The sequence below is a fragment of the Equus caballus genome, chromosome 10, assembly GCF_041296265.1.
Source record: "Equus caballus isolate H_3958 breed thoroughbred chromosome 10, TB-T2T, whole genome shotgun sequence".
Lineage (NCBI taxonomy): Eukaryota > Metazoa > Chordata > Mammalia > Perissodactyla > Equidae > Equus > Equus caballus.
The window spans coordinates 18,881,974-18,909,503 of record NC_091693.1 but is presented as its reverse complement, the minus strand read 5'-3'; the positions used below and the strand labels follow the sequence as shown (position 1 = coordinate 18,909,503).

At 54.8% G+C, this 27,530-nt stretch overlaps 4 protein-coding genes and 2 long non-coding RNA genes across 17 annotated transcripts in view; 4 read left to right on the top strand and 2 right to left on the bottom strand.

The window, feature by feature from the left end:
• Positions 1-60: 60 nt before the first annotated feature.
• TMEM143 (transmembrane protein 143) lies at positions 61-20,197 on the top strand. The gene is made up of 8 exons (XM_005596366.4): positions 61-318; positions 684-924; positions 2,707-2,811; positions 10,627-10,821; positions 11,650-11,780; positions 12,718-12,997; positions 18,020-18,209; positions 19,142-20,197. The coding sequence occupies exons 1-8, from the start codon at positions 296-298 to the stop codon at positions 19,354-19,356; spliced, it is 1,380 nt and encodes a 459-aa protein (XP_005596423.1). The 5' UTR covers positions 61-295; the 3' UTR covers positions 19,357-20,197.
• LOC111775231 (uncharacterized) lies at positions 15,014-19,531 on the bottom strand. Its single transcript, XR_002810735.2, has 3 exons — positions 19,390-19,531; positions 16,883-17,107; positions 15,014-16,320 (listed from the first exon to the last, which is right to left on the bottom strand). It is a non-coding gene; the product is annotated as an uncharacterized lncRNA (long non-coding RNA).
• Positions 20,198-20,980: 783 nt separating the features above from the next.
• Positions 20,981-25,038, bottom strand: EMP3 (epithelial membrane protein 3). Of its 2 annotated transcripts, none has more exons than XM_001488495.7 (5): positions 24,501-25,038; positions 23,488-23,580; positions 23,091-23,193; positions 22,052-22,192; positions 20,981-21,255 (listed from the first exon to the last, which is right to left on the bottom strand). In XM_001488495.7, exons 2-5 carry the CDS (start codon positions 23,563-23,565, stop codon positions 21,086-21,088), a joined length of 492 nt encoding a protein of 163 aa, XP_001488545.1. In that variant the 5' UTR covers positions 23,566-23,580; positions 24,501-25,038; the 3' UTR covers positions 20,981-21,085. The 2 variants fall into 2 exon arrangements, with proteins under 2 accessions (XP_001488545.1, XP_005596422.1); XM_005596365.4 differs by having other exon boundaries at positions 23,488-23,650; positions 24,501-25,011.
• Positions 21,104-22,442, top strand: LOC138915749 (uncharacterized). Its single transcript, XR_011421944.1, has 2 exons — positions 21,104-21,429; positions 22,031-22,442. It is a non-coding gene; the product is annotated as an uncharacterized lncRNA (long non-coding RNA).
• LOC138916036 (basic proline-rich protein-like) overlaps positions 23,564-27,530 on the top strand; it is a 4,719-nt gene continuing 752 nt past the window's right edge. The window contains exons 1-2 of the mRNA XM_070225613.1: positions 23,564-23,583; positions 27,063-27,328. Of these exons, the coding sequence (XP_070081714.1) occupies positions 23,564-23,583; positions 27,063-27,328 (286 nt within the window). The remainder of the gene's footprint in view (positions 23,584-27,062; positions 27,329-27,530) is intronic.
• ODAD1 (outer dynein arm docking complex subunit 1) overlaps positions 27,231-27,530 on the top strand; it is a 25,358-nt gene continuing 25,058 nt past the window's right edge. For 5 of the 11 annotated variants that reach the window (XM_070223132.1, XM_070223130.1, XM_070223128.1 and 2 more), the window contains exon 1: positions 27,264-27,360. The gene's annotated coding sequence lies outside the window, so the exon portion shown is untranslated. Of the gene's footprint in view, positions 27,361-27,530 lie in introns of all 11 variants that reach the window. The other 6 variants (XM_070223133.1, XM_070223131.1, XM_070223124.1 and 3 more) reach the window with 5 other exon arrangements.

Below are 27,530 nucleotides of genomic sequence, written 5' to 3'. Positions count from 1 at the left end.
AGCTGCGCGCGAGAGCCCTGCCCCGCCCCAGCTCTCTCGAGAGTCTCGCCCCCGCCCCGCCCCCTTCCCTTTGAAGCACGCGAACAAGGAGACACTCCTGCGGCGCGTGCGCCGAGCCCAAACAGGACTGTAGTGGAGCCAGGCAGACAGATTGCGCATGCGCAATCGAGACCGGGCATTAGACGAAAGAATGGCGGGCGCTCAATGATCCAGGCTTTGCGCATGCGTCTTACTGCTGCCTGAAGCCGAACCTCGGGAGCCCAGAACACCTTCCTGCACATGCGCAGGAGGCTCAATGACAGTCGAGCGTTGGCTAAGGTGAGGGACACGGCAGAGGATTGCATGGCCGGGGGAGGGCGGCCCTGCACCCCCTATGTAGCCTTTCCGAGCATCTCCTATGCTCCTAAGATCCGCCTCGCCGCCTTGACCCCGCAGAAACCAGTTGTACCACTACAGGGGTCTCTGGGCCCGCAAAACGCCCAGGACCTAAGACCTTTGACCCCTGCCTGGGACCCCAGCCAACTGAGCGGTGTGGGAGGGGACGGGCAAGAGGGCTACGAGGCAGGCGAATGGACTCTGCGCCTTGCCTGGGGTGGGGACGGCCCCTGGAGGTTGGGACATGGAGGAGGAGAGGGCGATTGTCCTCCGGATGACCTTTGACCCAGCCCATTTCCCTTGTTTAGGCTCCCAGGAAAGGGTCTGGCCATGCTGCATGTGACCCGGGGGGTCTGGGGATCCAGGTTCCGAGTATGGCCCCTGTCACCCGCGCTCCTCGGGTCCCCCCGGGCCGCGTCGTCGCTGGCCGTCAAGATGGGGGAGTACCGCAAGATGTGGAACCCCACGGAGCCCCGCGCCTGGGCCCAGCAGTACCGCGAGCGGTTCATCCCGTTCTCCAAGGAGCAGCTGCTCCGCCTCCTGATACAGGTACCGCCCGTCCCGGGTCCAAGCGCCTGGGGACTACGACTCCCGGCAGGTCTCGCGGCGGCACAGCGCTACATGCTATGCAGGGCTGCCCTGGTGCCTCCTGGGAGTTGTAGTTCCGGTTCTCCCTTTCCCCAATCCCAGGTGGGGCGCCCAGTGAGTCGGAATTCATGCAGAAGACGTTTGAGATGCAGATACAGCAGCAGTTCCCGACTCTAGCTTGTTCTGGGGCTTGAACAAGCATTCACTGGGGCATGTTTTTTTACCTCTGCAAAATGGGTGTAATGATCATCCCCATCACTATTACTACTACCTAATAATAATTATTACACCTCCGAAGCTATAATCATGATTATTATCACACTGTGTGAGCTCTTACTATATGGCACTGTGCTAAGCATTTTCCGTGTATTACTGAATCATCCTAATAACCCAGTAAGAGAGATACCACTATCATCCCCATTTTACAAACGAGGTAACTGAAGCAGAAGAAAGTGGCTTACCCAAGGCTACGACGCACTGGCCCAGATTTACTCTTTTTTTTTTTTTTTTAAGATTGGCACCTGAGCTAACAACGGTTGCCAATCTTTTCTTTAATTTTTTTTCCTGCTTTATCTCCCCAATTCCCCCAGTACATAGTTGTATATCTTAGTTGCAGGTCCTTCTAGTTGTGGGATGTGGGACGCCGCCTCAACATGGCCTGATGAGCAGTGCCATGTCCGCGCCCAGGATCCCAACCCTGGGCCGCTGCATCGGAGCGTGCGAACTTAACCACGGAGCCGACCCCTGGCCCAGATTTGAAGGGAAGTGGTCAGACTCCAGAGCGGGGCGGGGACTAGGGTGAGGCAGAAGGCACTGCTCGACTCTAAGAGTGAATGCTCCTTGCATTTTGTGGGTTAGGCATTTCATTCAACTCACCATAGTCGTCCGCTCCAAAGCTTAAGCTCTTATCCCACTATTATCATCATACATGTCATTATTGAGATTATCATTCATTCACTTAACTATTTATTGAACACCTGCTGTATGTACTAAGTGCTGTGTTCGACTATACACACACATAAGTGTGCACACACATACATAAACACACATGTATATATATGGACACATATTGCATCAAATTCTCACCAGTGCTCTCTAAGAAAGACGGTGTGATCCTCTGTTGCTGATCAGGAAACAGGCTTAGAGAGGTGAAGGATGTAATTTTTACTCATATCTCATTTTTTGGAGAAAGACATAGTGGTTATAATATTGGCTTGATAGGTGCTATTGACTAGCTATAAGGATTAGTGGAAGAAGCCATGTCAACGAGTCAGCCAGGTCACCAAGTGGCTAAATGCATGTGCTCTACGGTCAGACAGACCTGGATTGGAGGCTCAGCTTCTCTTTATACAGACGCTGTGGCCCTCAGCGAGTGTCTCCCCCGAGGCTTGGTTTCCTTCTCTGAAAAATGGGGATTATAATTCCTTCACCCACCTTGCACCCTCTGGAGGATGACCGCATGCCAGCAGACAGTGCCTGCCACACAGTGAGCAGTGTGTGGATGTGAAAGTGTCGAAGCACGAACCTGAACCTCTAGCTCCTTTAGCCATCTGCTTTTCCCTATGCCGGGCTACGTCAATTTCCTGGTCAGTCAAATTGGCCAAACCCTCTTTTCTCTGAACAAAATAAAATTGTAAAGAACCCAGAGCTCTGATTGTCTGTGTGGGCTGCCAGGGAAGGAATTCCTCCCTGTGAGGATGGGGCAAGAGGCCTAAAGAGAAGTTTTGCTTCCCGAGGGAACAGGAATTCCACTCCAGCCCCGCGGAGAAGGCGGCTTTGGAGGAGTTCTCGGCCCACGTGGACTTCTGCACCTTGTTCCACTACCACCACGTCCTGGCCCGGCTGCAGGTGAGGATGAGGATGGGGCTGGTTGGCTCATCCGTTCACTCAGCAAAAATTCTCTGAGCACCTCCTGGGAGCCTGGCCCCGTGCTGAGCACTGGGGATGCAGCTGTGAACAGGACAGATGAAGCCACGCCCTCCTGGAGCTGACATTCCCGTTGGGGAGACAATAAATAAACAATGATAAAATATGATACTCAGGAGCGGTAAGTGCTATGACTAACAATGAAGCAGCGATTGAAACCAGATAGAGAGGGATGAGATGGGGGCCTATTTTAGACAGGGTGGTCAGGGAAGGCTTCCCTGAGGAGGTGGCAGATGAGCTAAGACTTGAGTGAAAAGAGGGAGCGAGCCCACTGGATGTCTGGACATTCTGGGCAGAAGGAAAAGCAAGTGCAAAGGCCCTGAGGTGAGGGTGTTGGAGAAACATGGACCACTGTGGCTGGAGGAGGGGAGTGAGCCAGGGAGAGAGGGCAGGAGATGAGGGTGGAGAGGGAATGGGGGCAAATTGTGCCCGGCCTTGTGAGCCGAGCTGAGGACTTTGCTTCTACACCGAGTGAGCTGGGAGCCACGGGGGCTCTGAGCAGAGAGAGACATGAGCTGATTTAGGTGTTAACAGGATCTTTCTGGCTGCCGTGGAGGGAACACACTGTCAGAGGCAGAGAGATTTATTAAAGAGTCTATTATATTTGTCCGGGTGAGAGATAATGGCAGCTCCAACAAGAGTAATAGCCACGAGAGTGGTGAAAAGTGGTCAGACGCTGGTAATGGTTGGAACGCATTCGGCTGTGAGGGAGGGACCATAAGGCAAAGAGAGGAGTCAGGTGGTACCTCCAGCAGTTCTGGCCTGCCTCCCTGCAAGGATGGAGCTGCCATTTACTGAGATGCGGGAGACAGGGCGAGGATGGAAGACAGATCTGCGGGGATCATCAAGAGCTCAATTTGGGACTTAGGAATTTGAGCTGCCTCTCAGACAGCCGGGTAGAGAGAGGGACTCGACAGTGGGGTCTGGAGGTCAAGGGAGGGGCCTGTGCTGAGCAGCAACCCTGGGAGGATGTAGATGATACTAAGTGGGGCCAGCAGGAGGCTTAGCTGAGCCCAGGGGTGTGCCAGCCTCGAGGGATCAGGAAGGGGAGCGGGAACCAATGAGGGGGACAGGCAAGGAGCAGCCGAGAGAGAAGTGCAAGCCCAGGAGAGAGTGGTCTCGGGAAGCCAAATTCGCAGCATCTTCTCTCTCTCCTCCCAGGGTCCTGCCTGTCTTGGAGGTCCGTCCCCAAGACCACTCTCAGATTCACTGATTTTCTGGAGGGACTCACAGAGCTCAGACAAGCTGTGATGCTCACAGTAATAGTTTATTACAGCAAAAGGGTAGCAAACAAAATCAGCAAAGGAAAGAGATGACGGGGCAGGGCTCAGGAGAGACCAAGCGAGAGCTTCCAGTTGTCTCTCCCAGGGGAGTTGCACGAACAGCACTTAATTCTCCCACCAATGATGGGGGGTGAGATGCACAGAGTGTTGCCCACCAGGGAAGCTCATGGAGGCTCGGTGTCCAGGGTTTTTATTGGGATTGGTCATGGAGGCCTGGCTGACTGCTGTGTGGCTGACCTTACTTACTCAGTCTCCAGCCCCTCCAGAGGTCAAGTTGATACCACGTGCCCCGAGGCCCTGCCATCGATCACATTGTTTGCATAGACTAGCCGGTGTGGCCTAAGGCCCCAGTGAAACCAAGTCACTCTTATCAGGCAGGACATGCAAAGGGTTTGGAGGTTCCCACCCAGCAGCTAGTCAAGGGCCAGTCCTTTGAAATGTGCAGGGTTTGGACAACCCAGGCCCGCTGAGTTAACCCCATCCTGCACACTGCCACTGCCCTCCTACAGCTGCTGTCAGCCCCATTTGCAGAGGCAGAAACTGAGGCTCCGAGAGGGCCTGGGATGTGCCCCTGATCACACAGTTCTCAAGTGACAGAGTCAGGATTTGAGCCCCTGTCGGCCTACCTCCAAGCTCTTCCCCGGGGCACCTGTCACCTTGGGAGGCAGGTGTTTTTTCTTTTCTTTTTTTTTTGGTGAGGAAGATTGGCCCTGAGCTAACATCTGTCGCCAATCCTCCTCTTTTTTTTTCTCCCCGAAGCCTCAGCACATAGTTGTGTATCCTAGTTGTAGGTCATTCTAGTTCCTCTGTGTGGGATGCTGCCACAGCATGGCTTGATGAGCGGTGTGTAGGTCTACACCCAGGATCCAAACCAGTGAACCCCAGGCCACTAAAGCAGAGTGCGTGAACCTAATCACTTGGCCACTGGGCCGGCCCCCAGGGTTTGTTTTTTTTTAAGTTATTTAAAAAATATTTTATTATATAAACATTTAAATATATAGAAACGTAGAAAGAATATTTGGTGAAGATGCATACTCCCACCGAGGCAGGAGTTCGTAAACTGAGGTGCTGCGCAGGGCAGGATGGAAGTGCCAGAGGTGGGTGACACACCCTGGGTCACCCTTAGCTGATGACCTAAGTCCCTTGGGGAAGTGGCCTGGGGCAGGAAAGGAACTAGAATAAGTTCAAACACCAGCTTTGCTGTTCACCAGCCAGGCAGGGACCTCTCCCTGCTCCTCCTCTCCCTCCTTCATTCATTCATTCCCTGAATTTGCTCAGAAGATCTTTATGGGGCACCTACCGTGTCCCCCAAATTGTTCCAGGTCCTGAGACACAGCAGCAAGCCTGGCAGAAGTGTGTCTCTGCCTTGTGGGGTCACGTCCTAGTGAGGGCGACAGAGCCTCCGCAAAGTAAAGAAGTCAACTCTGTTCAGAGGTGCTGGGTGCTCGGGACAGGGCTGCCAGAGAAAGTGCAGGCCACCCTGTTTGAGCAGGTCCTACTGTTGCCCTAACCTGTTCCCATAACCCGGGTGGCTTCAAACAACAGGAATCTATTCTCCGAGGTCAGGAGGCCAGAAGCCCCAAATCAAGTTGTTGGCAGGGTTGGTTGCATCTGGAGACTTCTAGCTTTTGGTGGCAATCCTGGGCATTCCTTGGCTTGTGGCTGCATCACTCTAAACTCTGTCTCTATCTTCACGTCGCCTTTCTCTCTCTGTCCTTTTCTATCTCTTCTAAGGACATTCGCATTGGATTTAGGGCCCCCCTAATCCAGGATGATCTCATCTCCATCCTTGCCTTAATCACACCTGCAAAGGCCTTATTTCCAAATGAGGTCATCTTCTGAGGTTCCAAGGGGACGTGAATTTTTAGGGGACACTCTTCAACCCTCTACACCAAGTTAAATTTGAATTTCAGATAAACCATGAGTCTTCCTTTTTTTTTTTTTCAGTGTTATTATGTCCCATGCAACACAGTCCTCAAATATTGCATGGGACAAACTTAAACTGAAAAGTTACTTGCTGATCTGAAAATCAAATTTAACTTGGTGTCCTGTTTTATTTGATTGATTTTTGGGTAAATCTGGTAACCCTAATTGAGGAGAAAAAGAAAGCAGGGGTGTTTTGCAATTTCAGGTAGGGTGGCCGGGGAAGGCCTCACTGACATTTGAGCAGAAACCTAAGGAGGTGAGAATGAGTCATGCAGAGATCTGCGGGAACAGTAAGTGCAAAGGCCCTGAGGCAGGAGTCTGCATGGTTTGTAGGAGGAATAGCAAGGATGCCAGTAGAGCCCGGGCCAATGGTAGGGGGCTGGAGATGAGGGCAGAGGGGGGACCAGAGCCAGATCCTGCAGGGCCTTGTGGGACACAGTGAGGACTTTTCTTTGACTCTGAGGGAGCTGGGAGCTGCCTGCGGGAGGACTCTGAGCAGAGGAGGGAGGTGAGCGGACTTAGGTAACAACAGGCACCCTCTGGTGGCATAGTAGGGGGAACAGACAGGGAAGTGGGCATGGAGGGTGCGAGCAGGGAGACCAGTGCTGAGACCCGGCTGGAGGTGGGGTGAGAAGTGATCAGATTCTGGGAATATTTTGAATGGGGTGCCACCAGGATTTGCTGATAGGCTGAATGTGTGAGAACGAAGGGAGCCCAGCATGACCGCAGGCTTGAGGGTCATGGAAGAATGGGCCTGGCCTCTTCTGAGCTGGGGAGGATGGTGGGAGGAGCAGGTCTGGGGGTGACTTTCAGGACCCTAGTTTGGGATGTAGGGGGTTGGAGAGGATGCTGGTCGGATGCCGGTATGGAGGCATCCAGAGGCCTGTCGGACATCCACGTGGAAGCGCTGAGTAGGCTCTTGGCTGCGTGAGCTCCTCCGTGAGCTCAGGAAAGATGTCCCGACTGGAGGCAGAAGTCTGGGAGTCCTCAGTAGGCAGATGAGATTTGAGGTCCCAAGGGAAGGCTCGGGGATAGAAAATGGCAGCAATGGTCACCGTGAGGACCCAGGGGCACTTTCCATTCTTTCAGCAGATGTTATGCAGGGCTCAGGGCCCCGTGCTGGGGCTTCACTGAGGAGCAAACCCAGGCCTGCGCCCCGGCCTCAGGTTGCTGACCTCGTGTGGTGGGAACAGTTGGGAGTCAGACCCTCTCCCCAGTGAATGGACAAGTTCATATTGTGAGCTCAAGGGACGTGGTCCGTGCAAGCAGCTGAGAAGGCAACCTGGGTCTCTGTATTGGCGTCTGTGTGCAAATTAGACAAGGACACCCCTTTTCCTAGCCAGGTGCTGTCTCATATGGTAGTCACTATCCACATGTGGCTGTTTAAATGTAAAATAATTAAAATTAAATAAGAATTTTGAAATTCTAGTCCTCAGTCTCATTCACCACATTTCAAAGGCTCAGTAGCCACCTGTGACCAGTGGCAACCTCTTGGATGGTGCCGATCTGGGTGTTTCTGTCATTGCAGGAAGTTCTCTTGGACGGTGCTGCTCTATATCCTTTATTTCCCTCTGATGAGGTGACTGTGATGATAAATATATAGGTCGACTGCATCGACAATGGGGCTTCTTAGATCTGGCACCTTTGTGCAATGCACACCATGCCCAACCGCACAGGGCAGCCCTGCTCAGCCTGGGGAGTGGAGGAAGGCTCTTTAAGAGTGATAAAGGAGCTGGAATATGATAGAAGAATGGAACTTCAGTAGTAGAAAGGGAAAGAGGCAGTGAGTGGGGCAGGGACAGTTTCCCAACAGCGTGTGCAAAGTCCCTGTGCCTGGAGGAACTAAAGCCAGGGTGGCTGGTGTAGAGCGACTGAGGGGGATTGCGGTGTCAGGCCATGGGATGCCTTGAAGGGCATATTACAGACCATGGTCCTGCTTCCTGAGGGCAGGAGGAGGCTTGGAAGGATTTTATCAGGAGATTGACATGGTTATAGATGTGTGATTCCTGATATACCCCTTCTTGGCTGTGTGACCTTGGGCAGTTACTTAACCTCTCTGTGCCTCGGTTTCCACACCTGTAAATGAGGATAACAATACTCACATTGTGAGAATGTGTGTATAACATGCTTCAAACAGTGCCTGACACGTGGTCAGCGTTATATAAATGTGCGCTATTATCATTTATTACTGTTGATTGTTGTTTGACAAAATCTTGGCTGCTCTGTAGAGAACAGATTGGCGGGGGGGGGGAGGGGCGGAGTGAGGGGATTTGGGGAGACTATTTAGAGGGCTGTCAGACTCTTCCAGGCAGGAGGAGGCGATGGCAGTGGGGACGGGGCCGTGCTGGTGGGGAGGGGAGAGCTGGGCGGAGTGGGGATCTGTTTTGGAGGTGGAATTAGCCGGATTCATGGTGAGAATGGCGGGAGCAGCAGGGGTCGCCTGCGACAGGCAGGTTCCTGGCCTGAAGCCCTGGGTGGATATGAGTTCCCAGAAGAGAATCTGGCTCGTGGTGGACGTTCTGTGAATGCGGATTTCTCTCCTCCGGCTCACTCGCTAACTGCAGCTCAGTGCCCGGAGTGGAATCTCTCAAGGTCACTCTGCAAGTCAGAGAACGTGGGCTGCGGGACCTGCTCCGCCAGCCTGGGCCGGAGGACTCGGGCACGGGCCCTAGCTTTGGCTCAAGTCCTGTCCTCGGCCACCACGCGCCAGCCTGAGAGTTGATTCAGAAGAGGATTTGCTCGGCTGGACTCTCCTGCCTCAACTTCTCCTTATTCAGCTGTTGCTGAGGCCCTGGGCCTTCCCACCTCCAAACCTTTGCCCAGGCCATTCCTCCCACTTGAAGTACCATCCCCTCTTTCCTTCCACGAATTCAAAATCGCTTCTGGCCTAGACGAGCTGCTCCTTAAGGCTCCCTCTCTTGAGAGGCACAGAGGGTCTGGTGTATGGGCTTGTGTTATGGAGGGGTGATTGCCCTCTGACGCTTGGTGTATAGTCCGGGACAAGTCGTATGTCATCCTGAAACTGAATAGGTTAGGCACCTGGAAGCTCACTCTTTCATTCATTCATTCATTCATTCATTGAACAGTTTGGTTGGGAGGAGTGGTGGGTGCATAAGATGAGGTGGGCAAGGCAGAGTCCAGTGTGTGAGGGACCTTGAAGGTGGTGGGACAATTCTGGTATTTATCCCACCTGTGGTGGGGAGCTGTGGGGAGGATAGGGTGTGGAATCCGTTTATAATCTAAAGAAGCTCTTTGTGACAGTGCGTGGAGAGTGGTTTACTGAAGTGGCGAGAGTGAAAGCGGAGAACGGAAGCCCAATGCACTTGTTTCGGGAGCAGCGAAGGTGACTGGGACGAGAGGGGAGCAGTGGAGACGGAGAGGAAGACGGACTCAAGAGCAATTCAGAGGTTTAGCCAGTGAACGTGGGGGCGATGGTGAGAAAGGAATCAGGATGCCTCCAAGGTTTCTGATCAGAGCATCTGAATGGATGGTGGTGCCGTCTCCTGAAAGGAGATGATGAGGTGGGGGAAGAAGAAATGAAGCACTCTCCTTGGGCCACGTTAGACATGAGATGCCATTAGACCTCGAACTGGAGAGGTCAAAGAGATAACTGAATGTGAGTCTGATGCTCAGGGGAGAGGCCAGGGCTGGCTGGGGCGAATAGGTTTGGGAGAGGAAATCCAGACTGGTGGTTTTGTTGGAAGTTGGGGATGGGAGGATGTGATCTATGGGCTTGGCATGTTGGATTTGAGGTGACTGTGACATCCGAAAAGAAATGTCAAGTAGAGGGTTTGTATTAGTTAGTATAAAGGCTTAGCTGCTGTAACAAGCAGACCCCACAACACGATGGTTTAAAGGAGGCGGAGGATTATTTCTCTCCCACTTAACAGTCCTGTGGGCCAGGGTGGGCAGGCGGCTCTGTCCCGCATGAGATTTTGCTGGGACCCAGGTTCCTTCCATCTTGTTGCTCTGCCATCCCTTCCAACATTGTCGTCATCTCTGTGTGGTCAAAACTGGGTCGTGGGCAAAACAGCGTTGAACCCGACAGAAGAAGGAAAAGGGTGGAAGTTCAGGGGAGCAAGAAGTGAGGGGAAGGTGTACCCATCACTTCCGCTCACATCCTCTGGGTGAACCTTAGTCTCCTGGCCACACTGAGCCTCAAAGGAGGCTGGGAAATGTAGTCTCTCTGGGCAGCCGTGTGTCTGTCTCCACCCCTGTTGCCATGGGAGCAGGGAAGACGGGTGCTCGTGCCCTGGAACTGGATAGCAGGTCTGGAACTTGGAGGAGAGGTCCGAGCTGGAGATGTGGGTTGCACGGAGATACAGAGATGCACGGCATGGTGTTTAAAGGTGTGGGAATGGCGAGATGACTTAGGGCGAGCTTGAAGAGACAAAAGGGAAGAGGGCCCAGTATCCAGCCCTGGGGGACCCCATCATTTAGAGGATGGGCCCAGGAATGTCCTTAAGTGTACCCACAATCCCTCATGCTGTGCCCTGGCTCATTTTCCTCTCTCTGGCTCTCCCCTCAGGCCTTGTATGACCCCATCAACCCCGACCGGGAGACCCTGGACCAGCCTTCCCTTACAGACTCCCAGCGTCTGTCCAACGAGCAGGAGGTGCTTCGGGCTCTGGAGCCCCTGCTGGCCCAGGCCAACTTCTCCCAGCTTTCAGAGGACACCCTGGCCTACGCTCTGGTGGTCCACCACCCTCAGGATGAGGTCCAGGTGCCTGTCTTGCAGAGGGAACCAAAACTCCCAGGAGCCCTTGGGGTTGGGCAGGGAGCCTTTGGGAAGCAAAGGCTGCTGGGAGTTGTAGTCCTGCACACAGGGCACGAGCCCGTGTGGTGCCCTTGTGAATTAGAAAAAGGCGCGTCTTCCCCAGGTCACCTCACTGCCATCTGTTGGAAAAGTATCATAACAGACAGATCTCAGGACTAGAGACTTTATCGCCATCTGCCAGAAAATCGTCATAGTAAATAATACAAAACAGTCATCCTTAGAGTCAACAAAATTATAATAAAAATACTAAAGTTCCACATTTTAGTGACTTTTAAGAAGTACTTTTTCCTAAAGTCATATTGTATTGTCTTTGAATTTGGGATTTTACTTATAAGTGGTGGTGTGACATAGCAATTTAGCAACTGGCAATATATTTTCCCTTTTAGTTGCTTCATAAAATAATGGAGTATCCAATTGGTAACCATATTACAACATACAAATGTATCAAAGTAACGGGTTGCACACCTTAAACTCACACAGTGTTACCCATCAAATTTATTCAATTAAAAAAGAATAATGGAGTATGTTGAAACCAGTGGCATCTTAGCTTCTAGGAGATATGGTAATAAGGATGACGATGATGTGAATGGTGCCATCTTAGATGCAGTATACAACATGAACAACCATACATGGCTGCCCTGCCTAGACTCTGGGGGATGATAAGCCTGGGAAGGGGGTGTGATTCAGTGGGGGGAGGGGCATCTAATTCCAGTATCCTGAGCTCACACCCCAGCCCATGCTCAGCTGCTCTGCTTCCTTTGTCCCCCTTGGCAGGTGACAATAAATTTGGATCAGTATCTCTACATGCAGTTCTGGGCCCTGGGCCAACGAGTCGGGCAGATGCCCCGTAAGTCCAGCGTGGGCTCCGAGCGTGGCTTCTTCACCAAGTCGCCCCCTGCAGAGAGGTGAGGCGGCCCTTGTTCCCCAGCTGCAGCGAGAGGGAGCAAGGTTAGAGTCGAGAGGGGACCGACAGGTCAGTGTCTGGGTTTGGGTGTCGGGCTCCGGGTGGGACATCGAGAAAGGGGGACACGTGAATCATCCAAATGCTGCCTTTTCTTCCCAAGGGCAAGTACAGACTCCAATTCCTAGGGGAAGAGAAAGGGTAGGGACACTTCTCCCCCATTTTCCAAATGAGGAAAACTGAGGCTCAGAGAGGGAAGGCCACATTCTGGAAAAGTGGCGCAGCCAGGATTCTGGTGGACATCATATTTTTAACAAACCATTCAAATATAGAGTAGGGGCAAGAGAGCCAGGTCTTCTCACAGCCAGACCAGGGAGCCTGTAAATTACCCAAATTACTCAAATATGGTCCTGAATCCAAAAAACAAAACAAAGCCAAAACCTAAGACAAAAAACCTTTCCTATCCGTTAAACCAGGAATTTCACTTCCAGGAGTCTATTCCAAGGACATATTTATACCTGCAGACTATGTGTTTAGTCATCTGTCTCTTATGCTGGCCTATAAGTGCCACAAAAGCAGTGACTGACTCATTTTCTTGTCTCTTGAGAGATTAATAGCACTCCCTGACACCCAGCCAACACTCTAAAATATATGTAGAATTTGCATTTGAAAATTAACGGAACAGAAGAATTTTATTTAGCTCTCATTTATCAAGTTCGTAAAAATCAGAAGCAACTTCTGTGTCCAACAGTAGGGGATTCCATTATTTATCTGATCCTCTCTTGTTGGACACTTAGCTTATCTCTGACTTTCCTCCCATCATGGTTAGGCAGCTTTTAAAATGATCCTGTGACCGCAGAGCCATAGAGAGTGTCCTGGGGTTGAAGGGGGCTCCCTGGGGCGGTCCTGACCAGCCTCACCCCTCTGTCTCTGTCCATCAGGAGATACTTTAAGCGGGTGGTGCTAGCAGCCCGAACGAAGGGGGGGCACTTGGTGCTGAAGAGCTTCAAGGACACGCCATTGGAGGGCCTGGAGCAGCTGCTGCCGGAGCTGAAGGTGCGCACGCCCGCGCTGCAGCGCGCCCTGCTCAACCTCACGCTTTTCGTCTCAGGCGTGGTCTTCTTCGTCAACGTGTGCATGGTCGTGCTCTCAGACCTCAAGGTGGCCACGTCGCTGCTGCTGCTCTTCTTTGCCGCCTTCATGGGCCTGCGGGCCTCCAAGGTGAGCGGGCCAGCCCCGTCCCCGGCCCTGCTGCCTGGTGTGCAGCCAGGAGGTCGGGCGCCCTTTATTCATTGCTCCTGCTTCATGCTGTGCTGCGTTTCCTCTCTCCTTTCCTTTCCTTTGTCATTCCTACCTTTTCTCCCTCCCTCCCTCCCTCCCTCCCTCCTTCCCTCCCTCTTTCCTTCCTTCCTTCCTTCCTCCCTCCCTCCCTCCTTCCCTCCTTCCTTCCCTCCCTCCTTCCTTCCTTCCTTCCTTCCTCCCTTCCTCCCTCCCTCCCTCCCCCCTTCCTTCCTTCCTTCTCTACTTATTTACTCAACCCAACCTTGGGCAGGTTTCTTGATGTCTCCGTAGCTTCAGTTTTCTCATCTGGAAAATGGGGATAATCGTGAGACCCGCCTGACAGGGTTGTGGGGACTCAAACAAGGGAATCTGTGGAAAGCGCCGGGCGCAGTGCCTGGCCTGCGGTAGGTCTTCCCTGAGTGTTCAGGGCCAGGCGCCCAGCGCCTGCTTTGAGAGGCACTTTAGTGATGCAGTGAAGGATGTGTGTTGTAGAACCAGGCTGCCTGGGTTTGAGTCTAGCTGCCTGTCTTCTAGCTGTGTGACCTTGAGCGAGCCACTTAACCTCTCTGTGCCTCAGCTCCCACATCCGGATTTAGGACCTAACTCATACGGTTTCTGTGGGCATTAAATGAGTTAATACACCTTCGGTGCTGAGGGCAGAGCCTGACATATACAGAAGGTACTATATGAGTGTTAGCCATTACCGTTATTATTATTATAACGAATGGGGCTGTTGTTCCCTGAGTCTGGGCTTCCCCATCCTGGCCGGCTGTCCTTATCACCAGGGGAGCTGTTTGAGAAATGCAGCCTCCTGAGCTCCAGCCCGAATGGACTGAATTGGAAACTCTGGGACTGGGGCCCAGGCAACTATTTTTAACAAGCTCCCTTCCTGATTCTGCCTGTGAGTGCAGGGCTGTCTCATACTGTTACGAAGGTTGTTCACCATCCAAGGATTTGTGGCCCGGGGGGTGGGTGGGGACTGGCACCCAACCTGTGCTTTGTTGGAGGAGTTGCGTGTGCTAGCTCGAGGCCGAGGCCGCTGGAGGGGCTGCCTTTCACTGACTCTCCCCAGGGTCCGCACTGGCCCCAGGAGGGTACACTGGCATGAGGCGTCCCTCGTACTCGATCATTCACACGCTGGTTCACTGGTTTTCAAGCTGTTCTCAGCTGTCCCAACGGGCTCTTAGGAAGACTGGTAATATATTCCTTGGATACTCGCCAGGCTGTGCTCCCCCGCGGAGGCGGGTCGCAATTCCTGCCTGGGACCAGGGGTCAGGCGGGATTTGAGAAAGCTTTGAAAGGGGAGGACTGAGCCTGCTGGAGAAGGGGCTGGGCACGCATGGCTTGGGGCATCTCACGGGGCTGGGGTCCAGGGTGCAGGGCAGAGAAGTGAGGCCCAGAGGGAGGCAAGGGCCTTGAATGCCAAGATAGGGGCCCTGGGCTTTACCGTCAGGGCAGCAGGAGCCATGGAGGAGTTACTGGCACAGAGGGAGTGCGGCTACTGCAGAGGAGAGAGAAGGGGCAAGACCCAGGGCCGGGAGGCTGGTGAGGGGTGTTGAGCTGGTCTGAGGAGGACACGCAGACTCCCAGCCCGGGGTGGACCATCTGTCCCACCTCTCAGTGGCCCCAGGGGGGCTGTAGAGCCTCTTGGGCTCTGAAAGAGTTGTTTAAAACCCAGTTCATGGGCTGGCCTGATGGTGCAGTGGTTAAGTTCGAATGCTCCGCTTCGGAGGCCCAGGGTTCACTGGTTTGGATCCTGGGTGTGGACCTACACACCACTCATCAAGCCATGGTGTGGTGGCGTCCCACACAGAAGAACTAGAATGACCTACAACCAGGATATAACACTACGTACTGGGGCTTTGGGAAGAAAAAAAAAAAAAGAGGAACGTTGGCAACAGATGTGCGCTCAGGGCCAATCTTCCTCACCAAAAAAAAACCCACCAAAAACAACCACCCAGTTCACTAATGAATTTAGTGCATCTATAAATGGTTTCCCATGCCCTGGCTGAGCATCCAGCCCTTCACTGTGGGCCCTCCCCAGCCTCCCTCCAGCTGCCCCCTGTTCCCCATGCACACTTGTTCCCTCCTGTGCGTCAGTCACTCTACGATCTCTGTCTCCACTGCAGGCCCCTCTCCCAGTCTCCAAACCCCTGTCCCCACCTGCTCCCCGGAGGTGCCCTTCCCACATGCACTGCGCCCCCACTGAGCTCAGCATCCATCTTCCCCGAAGCTGCCGTCTCCTCCTGAGTTCCCAGCTCAGGATGGGCGCCCAGATCCGGCCCTGGGAGGCCGATTTCGCTGCAGGGTGCATGTGCCTCTTTCTTCCTCCCTGGAGAGCTCCTGCACTTCTGTGGGTCCCACAAGCAGCTCTCCACCATCAGCCTGAGTGCTCCGCGCTCAGCCTGGAGTGGCCGGCTGGGCCAGGCAGAGCATGGCGTCTCCCTCTCACCCGCTCCTCCTCCAGCTTCTCCATCTCTGGATGGCCCCTGGTGTCCCCCCAGTCACTGGCCAGACCCCCAGAAGTGTCCCTTGCCCTGCCCCCCAGTCTGTCAGTTTCCAGCCCCTCCTCCCTGCTCCCTGAATCTCTGGGCCTGTCTCCGCCCTTCTGTCCCAGCCCCAGCTCAGACCCTCTCCCCAGCCTCCCATTTGGTCTCCTCCAGCCTATCCCCGAGAACCCCAGAGCTGGCTCTGCTCCTCTCTTGCTCGCAGCCTGGCGTCCGAGATCCTGTTTCTCCAGCCTCATCTGACAGAATTCTATGCTTCCGCTTTAGCGCCTCCTCCTGCTCGCCTGCTCTGCTTCCCTGCCCTCCTCTCCCTTTGCATATGCTGTTCCCTTGGCTGAAATGTCCTTTCCCCCTTACTGGGCTGGCCAACCCTGCTCACCCCTTACCCTCAGCACAGAGGCTGCGGAAAGCCTTCCCAGACTTCTCGGGCTGGGCTGGTGCTGCTGTGGGCTCCCTCAGCCCAGCACAGGGCAGGCCCGTGGGCGGCCTGGGAAGAGTTGTTAGGAAGCTGGCACCCCAGAGATGCCCTGGAGGGAGAGGTGTACCTGACAGAAGTCACAGTGGGCACTGCAGGAGCCCGAGGACGCAGCTGCTCATCCGTGGGCGGCGATGTCCATCCTGAACCTTGAAGATGAGGCAGTCAGTGTTTTCCAAGAACAGACCAGGGGTGGCTTGTCTTGTTCCGAAGCCCAGAGGCGTAGGAGAGCAGGGTGTGCTCGGGTGATGTTCAGGGCAAACTGGCTCGTCCAACATGGGCTGCATTCAGAGGGCAGGAGCAGGAGGGGAGCAGGAAAAATCCTCAGGTGCTGGGCTAAGGAGCCTGGACTCTCTGAGGGCACTGGGGAGCCATGGGAGGGCTGTAAGCAGGGGAGGGGCGGGGTCAGCTCTAGGAAGGGACAGACCGGAGTGGGGAAACTGAGGCCGGGGCAATGCACTAGGCTGGTTGGAGAGGAGAGGACGGCGGGGAGAGAGTCTGGGCAGGAGGACAGGGCTGGGGACGGAAAGGCTGATGAGGAGGAGGTGACGATGGTGCCAGGGGTCTGGCCTGTGACCAGGTAGATGGTGGAGTTGCCTGGGACATGGACCTTAGGGGATGAGGAAGCAGGGACTGGGGGGTCGGGTGAGGGGAGACCCTGAACTCTGTGGACTGCGGCGAGTGTTGAAGGGGACAGCCAGGTGGCAGGTGGTGAGCCCTCTCCAGGGAGGCCTGGTTTCATCTGTGTGCCATGGAATAGTGTGACCCGCTCATCCAACCTATGAGAATTCACCTCCACAAGCTTGGCAGAAACAGACACAAAAACCAATGTGTTTTTCATACCAGCTAGGCCCTGATGCACGCAATTCCTGCATCTTGCTTTCAACCGAAGAAATGGCGATTCGTTCCAACACAGGGACATATCCGACTGTGCTGGGCTTGTAAGATGAGAGCACAGTCTGCACACAGCCGTGTCATCCGTCCTGTGCAGGCCATTTCAGCGATTTCAGGGGTGTGTTGACTTCAGAGGCATTCTACCTTAGGCCTCGGTGTAGGATGGGCGACCCTCTAGGGGCAGAAGATCCTTATATTTAAAAGGCGGCAGCCGGCACGGGGTGTGGACAAATATTCAATAGTAGCTAACGTTTAAATGCTTGTTATGGGGCAGGCCCTGTGCCAAGTGTTTTATTAACCGTGACTTCCTGAGCCCTTCCTGTTACCTATCTCCATTTACAGACAGTGTTACCTGAGGACTTAGGTCGTACCCGAGGGCTCACAGCTGGTAGGGGGCAGAGTTGGACACCAAGGGTGGGGAGAGGGGCAGCTAATAGACAGCTGGGGCCCGGGCCTGTCCCTCCCCCTTCTTCTCCCCTCAGAGCAGCTCTATGAATATTTGTTGTCTGTTTAAACTTTTTTTTAAATTATGGAAAAATTGAAACATGCAAAAATAGAATATAGTGTGATGAGCTCCCATGTAGCCAGCATCCAGCGTCAACAATTAGCAATAGTCCATCAGGTTTCACCCGAAGACCCCCGCTCTCCCACCACTGGATTCTTCTGAAGCATATCCTAGACATCATCTCTAAATACTTTAGTATGTGTCTAAAAGATAAGGACTTAAAAAAATCATTCTAACAAACAGTTCCGAAGCAAGCACTTGCAGCGTCTGGAAATCCTTGAACAAATCCATTAATAGGTGGCTCAGATGAGCAAACCAGTGCAGCGGCTGCAAAAAACAGTTGGCGGCCTCGGAGTCACCGGGGCGAGCGCGTGTGTGTTAAAAAATGCAAATACCCGGGCCCCAGTCCCGGGGACCTGAACCGCAGAGGTCTGGGGAGGGCCCCGAGTCCGCGGGAAGGAGCGGACCAGCGCGAGGGGCTGATGGGTGTGTGGATGGGTGGAGGCGTGGGGGTGCGAGCACGGCCCCGCCCCTCCCGGCTCGCTGAGCTGAGCCCGCGCGGGCCGCTGTCCCGCCTGCAGATGTTCGGGCAGCGGCGCAGTGCGCAGGCGCTGGAGCTGGCGCACATGCTGTACTACCGCAGCACGTCCAACAACTCGGAGCTGCTCAGCGCCCTGGCCCTGCGCGCGCAGGACGAGCACGCCAAGGAGGCGCTGCTGGCGCACAGCTTCCTGGCCCGGCGGCCCCAGGGCGCACGCCGCCCGCCCGAAGGTAGGACGCGGCCCTGGGACCTGGCCCCAGTTGGCCCCGCCCCGCGCCTTGAGTCCCCGCCCCTTTGCAGCCCCGCCCCGCTAGGCCCCGCCCCCGTCGCCTCGCAGTCCTTCGAGGCTCCTCCCCTAGAGTCCCCGCCCTTGTCCGTTTGCAGCCCCTCGAGGCTCCGCCCCCCGCCCCTTTGCAGCCTCGCCCAGAGAGGCCCCGCCCCGCTAAGCCCCGCCCCATCCCCTGTACTGCCCCATCGAGGCTCCGCCCTCCGCCCCTTGGTAGCCCCGCCCCTGGAGTCCTCGCCCCGCGAGGCCCCTCCCACCCGTGAACCCACTCCATCCCATCGCCACCGGGCTCTGACTTGGCCCCACCTGGAACAGACTCCATCCTGTCCCTACAGGGTCTAGATTCCTCTCAGTCCCAAGTGGCCCTGCCCCAGTGAGACACCCTCCCCACGCTGCCCGCATCCCCACTCCTAGCTCCCACTAGTGAGCCTGACCGATTTCCCAGGTGATCTCGGCCTTCAGCAGACGGGACTCCTGAACTCAGCTTTCCATCTGGGTGGACATGATCCTTCCCCGGGGGGACCTCCATAACCTAACCTCAACCTCAACCTCGATAGGGGTCTTGGATCAGACTCATGTTGTGGCATGCCCCCACCCCCCCGCGCGCTCCTTCCTATCCGTGAACCCAAAACACTTCCTACAAGAGACCTTTGTCCCTTCCCTGTGTAAGCCCCAGATAGTCCCTTCCTAACAGCAGCCTCCACCCTTCCCTGAACAAGAGTCCTTGGCTTGTCCCTAGATGACAGCCCTGGAGCCAACCTCTTAGGCCTTGTCTCACTTCCCTCCAAGCCTCAAGTCTACCAATGCTTCTCCCAAACCCAGACCTTCCCGGTACCCGCTTTGACCTACTCACTACCCCTGCCTCTCCCCCTGCAGAGACCTCCCAGTGGCTCCAGTCCGAGGTGGAGAACTGGCTCCTGGCCCAGTCAGGCTGCGACGTGGCCTTCAACGGAACTCGGGCCCTGGCCCACCTGAAAGCCCTGACCCCCATCAGCGGGATGTACCCGCCCCCGGGTTTCCCCAAACTAGACCCCTTGGCTGCAGTCACTTCTGAGTCCCCCCAGGCCGCACCCAGCAGTGCCAACCCCTGACGGAAACCTCTCTGCCCAGCCCCGCCCAGCCACCTGGTTAGGAACGAAGCCCCGCCTCCTCCACGGCGAGCTGTCCATCATGCCTTGCCACTTCCCAATTTCCAGTTAAGTCCTCGCAGGCAATCGCTTCCGCTACACTGTATTCTTCAAAGCCGCCCGTCAGGGCAGCCTACATTCGCTAGCACCCCTCTTCTGTCGAACAGCCATCAAAGCTTTTTGGCTCTGCTTCTATTCCATCTCTTAGTCCCACCCCCGCCCTAAACATCGAAATGTGGTTTGGCTGAAAAGGGAGTGTCAGCCAATCACAGCTGTTCAGCGCTGCAAACCACCAGCGCAGTTGTTAAACCGTGCCCTCTGGAGCCTCTATATCATTGTCTTTTTAGCCGGCTCCGGGCGATCTGCCCATCGTGTTCACCAAGGCGGAGCCCCAGCCCACAGCCAATGAGAGCCGGTTAGCCCCTCTCTCTGGCAAACCGCCAACGACAGCTGCTGGGCACCCGCAACCTTGGGCAGCCGGTTGTCTCTGCAGAGAAGCAACCAATCAGACTTTCTAAAGGAAACCTGCCCTTTCTATCAATGGCCACCACTTATAAGGCAGGCCATCTGGTCACCTGCTCATCAGCTTGTCCAGGCTGAGGGCTAGGAGGACCCAGACACCATCCTCACCCCAAGACTCACTCCCACCCAGTCCCCAACAACCGCAGGTGCCTTCCCTGCCAGGTCCCTCACCCTTTCTACAGAAACTACCTCGGTCTGCATGTTCCCTCCACCGGTGGCCTGTGCAATATTTATTGGTCTATCAATTTCCTCCCTCCTAAAGGAATAAATCATGTTTAATAAATCTGGATGAGTGGGTAGCTGCAGGGGTTGGCGAGAAGGCAGGCATCAGAATCCCAGAAAGAAGAGCCTCTACATTTGAGGATGTTCCAGGCAGAGAAAGCTGTCGTCCTAGAGAGAGACTGGGTTCTTAGTCGGTGAAATAGACTGGCTGTGGGTCCCGGAGGAGGATCTTCAAGAGGACTTGATTCCCGAGGAGAGGGCCTGGTTTCCAAAGAGACTGGATCTTCAGAACAAGGGAGCCAGGACGGCCGTGTGCAGTTGTGCAAATTGTTTCCACATGTGTCTTGACTTGGGTAAGCCTGGAGGAGGAGGCGGGGTGCCATCTAATTTTTACTAAGGTGTCATGTGGGCTAGAAGCAGCATTGGGGTCGGGGAGAGATGGGGGTTGAATTCTAGTGAGGGAAGGAGACTGGGTTTCAAGGCGGAAATGAAAAACTGTCTTCCCAGAGGAAGGGTCAGAGTGAGAAGAGACCAGCTGTCTAGAACACCACCACATCCTGCCTGGTGCAAGGAAAGAAGGAACTGGAAACCCAGATTCCTGGTTCTTTTCCAGAATCGCCTGAAGGTGTAGTCTTAGGGGGAATCCTGAGTTTGGAGACGGGAGAGCCCAGGGCCTCGGGTCTGTTTAAGGGAAAGGCGGCTGGGACCCCGGGCTCCTGTGCCTCGGCTTAGAAGGGCCTGGGGACCTGGAGCTGCTGGTGGAGGGGGCTGTCCCCTTTCAGGAGAGACCAGGCTGGGCAGCCCGGGTCCCTGGAGGAGGAAGGAAGGAGGCAAAGGCAGAACAGACGGTTAAACGGTTTTATTTTCTGGAGGATGCGCGGGGGCGGGGGCTTCGGGGTGAGGCGGAGGGGCCCAGAACGGGCTGGGGCGGCCAGGAGACGCGCGTCCCTCACTCCCGCTTCCGCAGGTGGATGTAGATGATGCCACTGGCCAGGGCAAGGGGGAAGGCCACCCAGGCCAGGGCGAAGCAGTAACCAAAGCTGCCCCCCGGCGGGCGCTCGGCCAAGATCTCCTTCGCGTGAATGGCGTAGATCAGCGCCCCAGTAAACACCGCCACGCCTGCGGGGAGACGGGAACCACGTGTCACGCAATACCCGCAAGAAGACCGCATTTCCCAACCACCCACCGGGTGAAGAAGCCGCCGGAGGGCGCGTGGGCAGCACCGCTGCCTGCTGGGAGTTGTGGTTCGCTCCCCCAGCGCCAAGCCACCAGGCTCCTGCAGACTGGTCTTGGGTAATTAATGCAGTTCATTTCTCTGGGTCCCATTTACTCATCCATCAAATGGGACAATAATATCTACTCACCCATCCATCCATTCAAAGAATATTTTTGAGTGCCTTTCTAAAAGCCAAACACCCCAATAGTGAACTAATAAAACAAGAGAGGAGCTTTGCAGGGATCTTAGGAAGATAATGTCCCCCAAACTGATGACTATGATTAACTTAGCCCTTTGCACCTGAAGTCAAAGAATCGAAAAGTACATTAAGCTCTCGGAAGTGTCTGATACACAGGAGGTCCACCTGGAACAGCAGATTATGACTCAGAATTCTCTCTTGGGGTATTATTTAGCCACCTATCTGCAGCCCCCCACCCCCATCCCTGGGATCTAAATTATTTGCCCACACCACTTTCCCTGGCCCTGATTCCTTGAGGCCCTATGTGCCAGCTCTCCCATGACTCAGAGACACACACTGCAAACCACCGCTGAGTCACTGAAAACTACAACTCTTGTAAGTCCCTGGGGCAGAACGGTAGCCCACGGAGGCACCTCAGGTGCCAGATGTCCCTTCTCAGGGCCCCCAGCATCCTGACAGGCCCCCTCCCTTCCCTTCAGTTCTCAGGGGACAGTGCTCACTGGTGCACAGCTGGCAGAGGCCAGTGGCGTAGAAGAGGCCTCCTCGCCGCATGGTGTAGAGTTGGAACATGAACAGGATGAAGGACAGACAGCAGAGAATGAGGGAAAGCACCATGAGGACCTGCACCGCCTTCAGCCAGCCTGCAATAAGGAGACAGAGGTCCAGAGTTCCACCTTCACCTGCTTGCTCATTATTTGCCTCCCCAACCCCACAAACCCTTCTCCCATCTAGAGCCATACAACCTTAGATCCTCAGGAGTCTCACTTATATTGACCTTGAGTCCCATAAGTTTGCTAAATTCCCTTATCAGTTCTAGAAGCTGCTTTGCAGATTCTTTAGGATTTTCTACATAAATATATCCACCGGAAGTAGAGACATTTTTACTTCTTCCTTTCCCGTCTTTATGCCTTTTATTTCTTTTTCTTGCCTTGTTGCATTGGCTACCTCCAGTACAATGCTGAATAGAAGTGGAGAGAAGAGAAATTCTTGCCTTGCTCTTAGGGGAAAAGCATTTAATCTTTCACCTTCTTTCGCTTAGAAATTTCCATGGATGCAGCTCCGCCCCTTTAGAACTCAGATGCATCTGGCCCCACTCCTGTAGAACCTTGGAAGGACTCAGCCCCACCTCTTTAGAACCTTAATGTGGTTGCACCCCCCACTTCCTTGGAACTTGGGCAAATTGGTCCCAGCCATCCATTCAGAACACCAGTCCCATCTCCTGAGGACTTTGGAAACATAAGTCTATAGTCTTAGAATCTTGGGAGCTTTCTCCCCATTCCTCAAACCTATAGCATGTGGCCTCCACTCCTTCTGAATCATAAAGGAGGGGGTCTCTTGGCCCATCCTCTTTAGAACACGAGCATCTTGCCCCCTACCATCCAGATAGGTGGGTGGGTCTTACATCAGCTCCACTCACTCAGCATTGGGACCCAGACCCACCCATTCAAACCTCGGGGACTTCCCAATCCTCAATCCTGGGAGAAGACGGGGTTACCCCTCCCCTTTGCAGACCAGTCTCCGGCGCCCCTCACCCCTCACCATTCTCGCTGACGTTACTGCAGGCCCAGGTTTTGTTGTCATTGTTCCACGTGCAGTCGTGCCAGAGATTCAGGGACTCCTTCCCAGGGAGGGTCCACCAGGACTGGGATGGACAGAGAAACAAGGGCAGGAGTAGGGAAGGAAAGTGGGCGGGGTCAGGGAGACTGAGGGAAGGATTAGGGAAAGGGCGAGCTGCTGGGGAGGAGCTGAGCTGGGGGAAAACACGGATTTAGCCCGAAGCGGGAGTCAGGGGAAAGGGCAGGGTGGAGGCATCAGAGGCTGAGCTCAAAAGGGTAGATGCTAGGGAAAAGGGGCGGGGCCAGAGGAGAGGAGGGGTGTGGCGGGACTCTGCGGGGCAGCCAGAGGCCCCGCTGCTCCGCGGCTCCAGAAGACTTACCTTGTCCAAAGTGGCCACGAAAAGCAGGATGAGAATGAGGATGTGAAGGGCAGAGACCACCAGCAGGAGAAGCGACATGGCTGCGGTGGAAGCCTGGTATGGGGGACGTCAGGAGATGGTCGTTTCAAGAGGTTGGCACAGGGGCGGAGGAGATGCCTGAATGCTGATGGAGAAGGAGGCTGAGTCCAGACTCCCGGTCTGAGCGAGGAGGGGCTGGAGTCCTGGACTCCCGAATTCCCCAGGGGCTGGAGAGAGCCAGGCATGGACTCTTGGGTCCAGGAGTGAGTAGGACTGGTGACGTGGTCCCCATCTTCTCGGAGCCCTGTCCCATGGGCACATGGGGCCACGATATGAAACTTCAAGTTGACACCCCTCCAGATTCATCAGAAGCTGGGGGCTGCCCCCAGAGACAGGCATCCTTGACTCACCCCACTCCTCTTCTGGGGAGGGTGGAGAGGAAGGGGGACCGGGTGAGTCATCCGGTGACTCATCCCACCCTTGCCTCCAAGTACCAGGGAAACCCCAGCCTCTGGCTGTGCCCACGAGGTCCCCACCAAATCCTGCTGCCAGACTGGTGCCTGCTGGACACCTTGTGAGGAAAACGGACAAGCTCCGTGTTGAAAGGAGAGTGGCCTGAGAAGGAGGAGCCAACCTCCCACGACCTTTCAGTGTCTAGAAAGAGGGGAGGGGGGACCGGGGGTTCCCCAGACTTGGGGGTGTTCTCATGCAAAGCCGTGATCTCAGCGTCCTCAGAGGAGAGTGAAGAGCCATGGGGAAAAACGGCAGGAAGTTTTCGGGCGGAGGGTTCTGCTGGGAACCCCAAAACCTTGCCGGGCCCCACCCCTTTCCAAATCCCCACCCCAAGTGCTAAGAGATCACTTCTTAAATTACAAGAATTTCCATGGGGCCTGAGAGCAGGAGGGTCTCTCCCTGCCTGGGGGGGACCTTTCCAAACTCCTGCAGTGCCAAGTAGATAAAGAAATCCCAGCCCGAATAACGGACTGGAAACTTACCGAGCGGCGGAAAAGTCAGAGTTGGAGTCTCGTCCCTCACTCGGGCCTCCGTGCCCCGCCCTTCTCCTCGCTCCTTTCACCCTCTCGAGGCCCCCGCCTCCCTCGCTGCCTTCCTCCCTCCCTCGCTCGCTCTCCCCTCCGGCTCTCTCCCTCCTTCTCCCCTGCAATCCCGGAACCCCTTCTCTTTCTCTTTTCTTCTCTCTCTCTCCTTCTGCCTCTTGTCCTCACTGCCTATACCTCCTGCTCTCTCTCTTCTTACTCTTCTGGTTTCTCCTTCTCTGCTCCTCTCAATATATACTGACCCTTTTATACCCACTCTGACCGCACCCAGCTGAGGTCTGCAGCCAGAGGGAGGGCCCAGGCACTCGGGTTCCTCATTCTCCCGGCCCCCACCCATTGCCCCTAGACAGGCATCCTCTGGGGCTCCCTCCCAAGGTTGAGATGAGAAGTCCTTGGAGCACGCCGCGTGGAGCAGGGGCCCTGGGGTGGGGCAAGCATCACGGAGTGAGAGGGCTGGGTTCTCAGTCCTCTCTGTTCTGAGTCTTGTCCTGGGATCAGATGTCTGCTTTCCTTGCTGGGGCTTCGGACTGGATACTCACAGGGATGGGAGTGTGGAGAGGAGGCCAGATTCCTGCGGTGTGGAGTGGGTAGGGGGCTGGTGGAGTTGGCACCATGGTGGGGGTCCGGGGATGGGAATGGCGAACGGTGAAACTCTGGAAGGTGGCAGGAAGTGGAGGTTAAGAATCCCAGTGCTACCGTTTCCTGCCAGGGGGTTATTCCACTTCTCTGAACCTTAGTTTCCTAATCTGTGAGGTGGGTACAATAATGCTAATAATACTGACAAAATCCTAATGCTGATAATAATAATTCTGATACTTACTCTGAATGAATAAGGTAATACCAGTACACGAACACACCTAACACATTCATCCCTTTCTTCATCAAATATTTATTGAATGTCTATTTTGAACCAGGAATTAATAATGAAGAAAACAGATGTTAGCCCTTCTGTTGTTGTGCAGTCTACCTTCTCGTTTAAGAGAGACAGACAGTAAAGAGAAAACATATCACTGAAGAAGGTAAATTTCAGAGAGTGGTAAGTGCTTTGAAGGAAATAAAATACAGAGACGGAGGTAACGACAGGAGGCGACGTTAAACAGGGCCATCAGGCGAGGCCTCTCTGAGGAGGTGACATGTGAACCGAGACTTGAAGACCTGAAGACAGGAGTCATTTGAATGCTGGGGGGAACAGGAAGCGTGAAGGCCTCTGAGAACAAGCTCAGGTTGTTTGGGGAGCAGACAGAAGGGCCAGTGTGGCTAGAACACAGGGATCTAGAGGGAGGAGGAGGAAGGGAAATCAAAGCCAGCCCTTGAAGCCTAGAGGAGGAGTCTGGTTTTTATTCTAAGTGTGGTGGGAAGCCATTGGAGGGTTTTAAACAGAAGTGCAATACTGAGGAGTTAATCTTAACTATGATGATGATGATGATGATTTAATCTTGGGATACTGAATTGGGGGGGGGGGTGAATACTATGTGCCTGGGTCTCTTGGAAGAATTGGGTGCTGGTGAAAAGTGAGAGACAGGGGACCAAGTATCTGGGGTCCTGATGTGGCATGGAGAGCTGGTGGGCTGATATCTTGGGTCCCTGAAAGGGAAGAGAACTGGAGATGGGATGTCTGGGTATCTCCTGGGGCCAGAGCTAGGGGTAGGGAGGGTGGTTGGTCTTCTGGGCTCTCTGAGTGGGGGAGGGATGGGCAATTCAGTGCCTGGGTGGGTACCCAGGAGACCTGGAGGCTGGGTAACAGTATAGCAGACTCTAGAGACACAGTGGCTGGATTCAAGTCCAAGCTGCTTTACTCATTAGCTGTGATTTTGGGCAAGTTACTCATAACCTCTCTGTGCCTCAGTTTCTTTATTTGTAAAACAGGCCTAATAATAGTAGATACCTCATAGAGTAGTTCTTAGAGTAGTACCTGGCACATAGTGAGCAGTGTTGTATGTGCTAGTTACACCAGGCACTGGGGCCCTGACGTGGATTCAGTACAGGGAGACCCCAGATCAAGGTCTCTAGGATTTGGGGAAGGGGCAAATTCTTGGGGCCGTTGGGCCCCAAGGCTAAAGAGTTGGGAGTACAAAATGAGGGTCTCTGAGTTGGGGAATAAATAGGTTCAAATTTAAGTCTTTGAGGACAGAGAGGGTCTGAGTTCAGAACTCTAAGGAAGTTAGAAAGTCTGGGTCACTGGGAAAAATTAGGGCCTGGAGCATCCTGTGCTCTTCCTGGAGTGCAGGCAAAGGGAACCGGACCTAGTCTTGGGAGGAGCCTGGGAACCAGGCGCTAGGGAGACAGGAATTTGAACGGGGAAGGTGAACAGAAGGCTAGGACTTTGAATCAGCGGAATCAGCGCCAGACTTGCATATCCTGGGGATGCTCGGGCGTCCTCCGTGCTACGGCCCAGTGGAGGGGAAGAATCAGGGGACCAAAAAGCAGTGGCAGGATCTCCCCCTCCCGGGCCTCCAAGGCTACGAGCTGAGTTGAGCGCCCGCGGGCCGCTTCCTCCCACAGGAAACCGCAGGCGTCAGGCACACCCAGCCTGCAGGGAGCGGCGCCCACTGCCCGCCAGCTCCAGGGAGGCCCACGTGGGGAGCAGCCAGCTGCCGAGGGGGGGGGTGTCCTGCGGAGCGAGGAGGTGTGGCCAGATGGGGCGTGGCCGGAAGGCAAGGGCGGTGCGGAGCGCCCCGAGGCCCCGCCCACTTCCGCCTCAGTGCGCCGACCTCGCAGGCAGCCAAGGGTTTTTGGCGGCTTCCCTGGAGGCCGTTGGCTGCGCATGCGTAGTTAGCCGTTGTGAGGACCTGAGGCTGTGGTGAGCGCTCCTCCCCCTCACAAATCCCAGCGTCCGCACCGCCTCCCTACTAATGAATCCTCAAAATAACGTGGTCTTAATCAGCTTAAGACACGCGTCTCTCTGCCCGTGCCGCAGGACCTCGGCCTAGCTCCAAAGCCTTCCGGACCTTTCCCTCCCAGCCCTGCCTC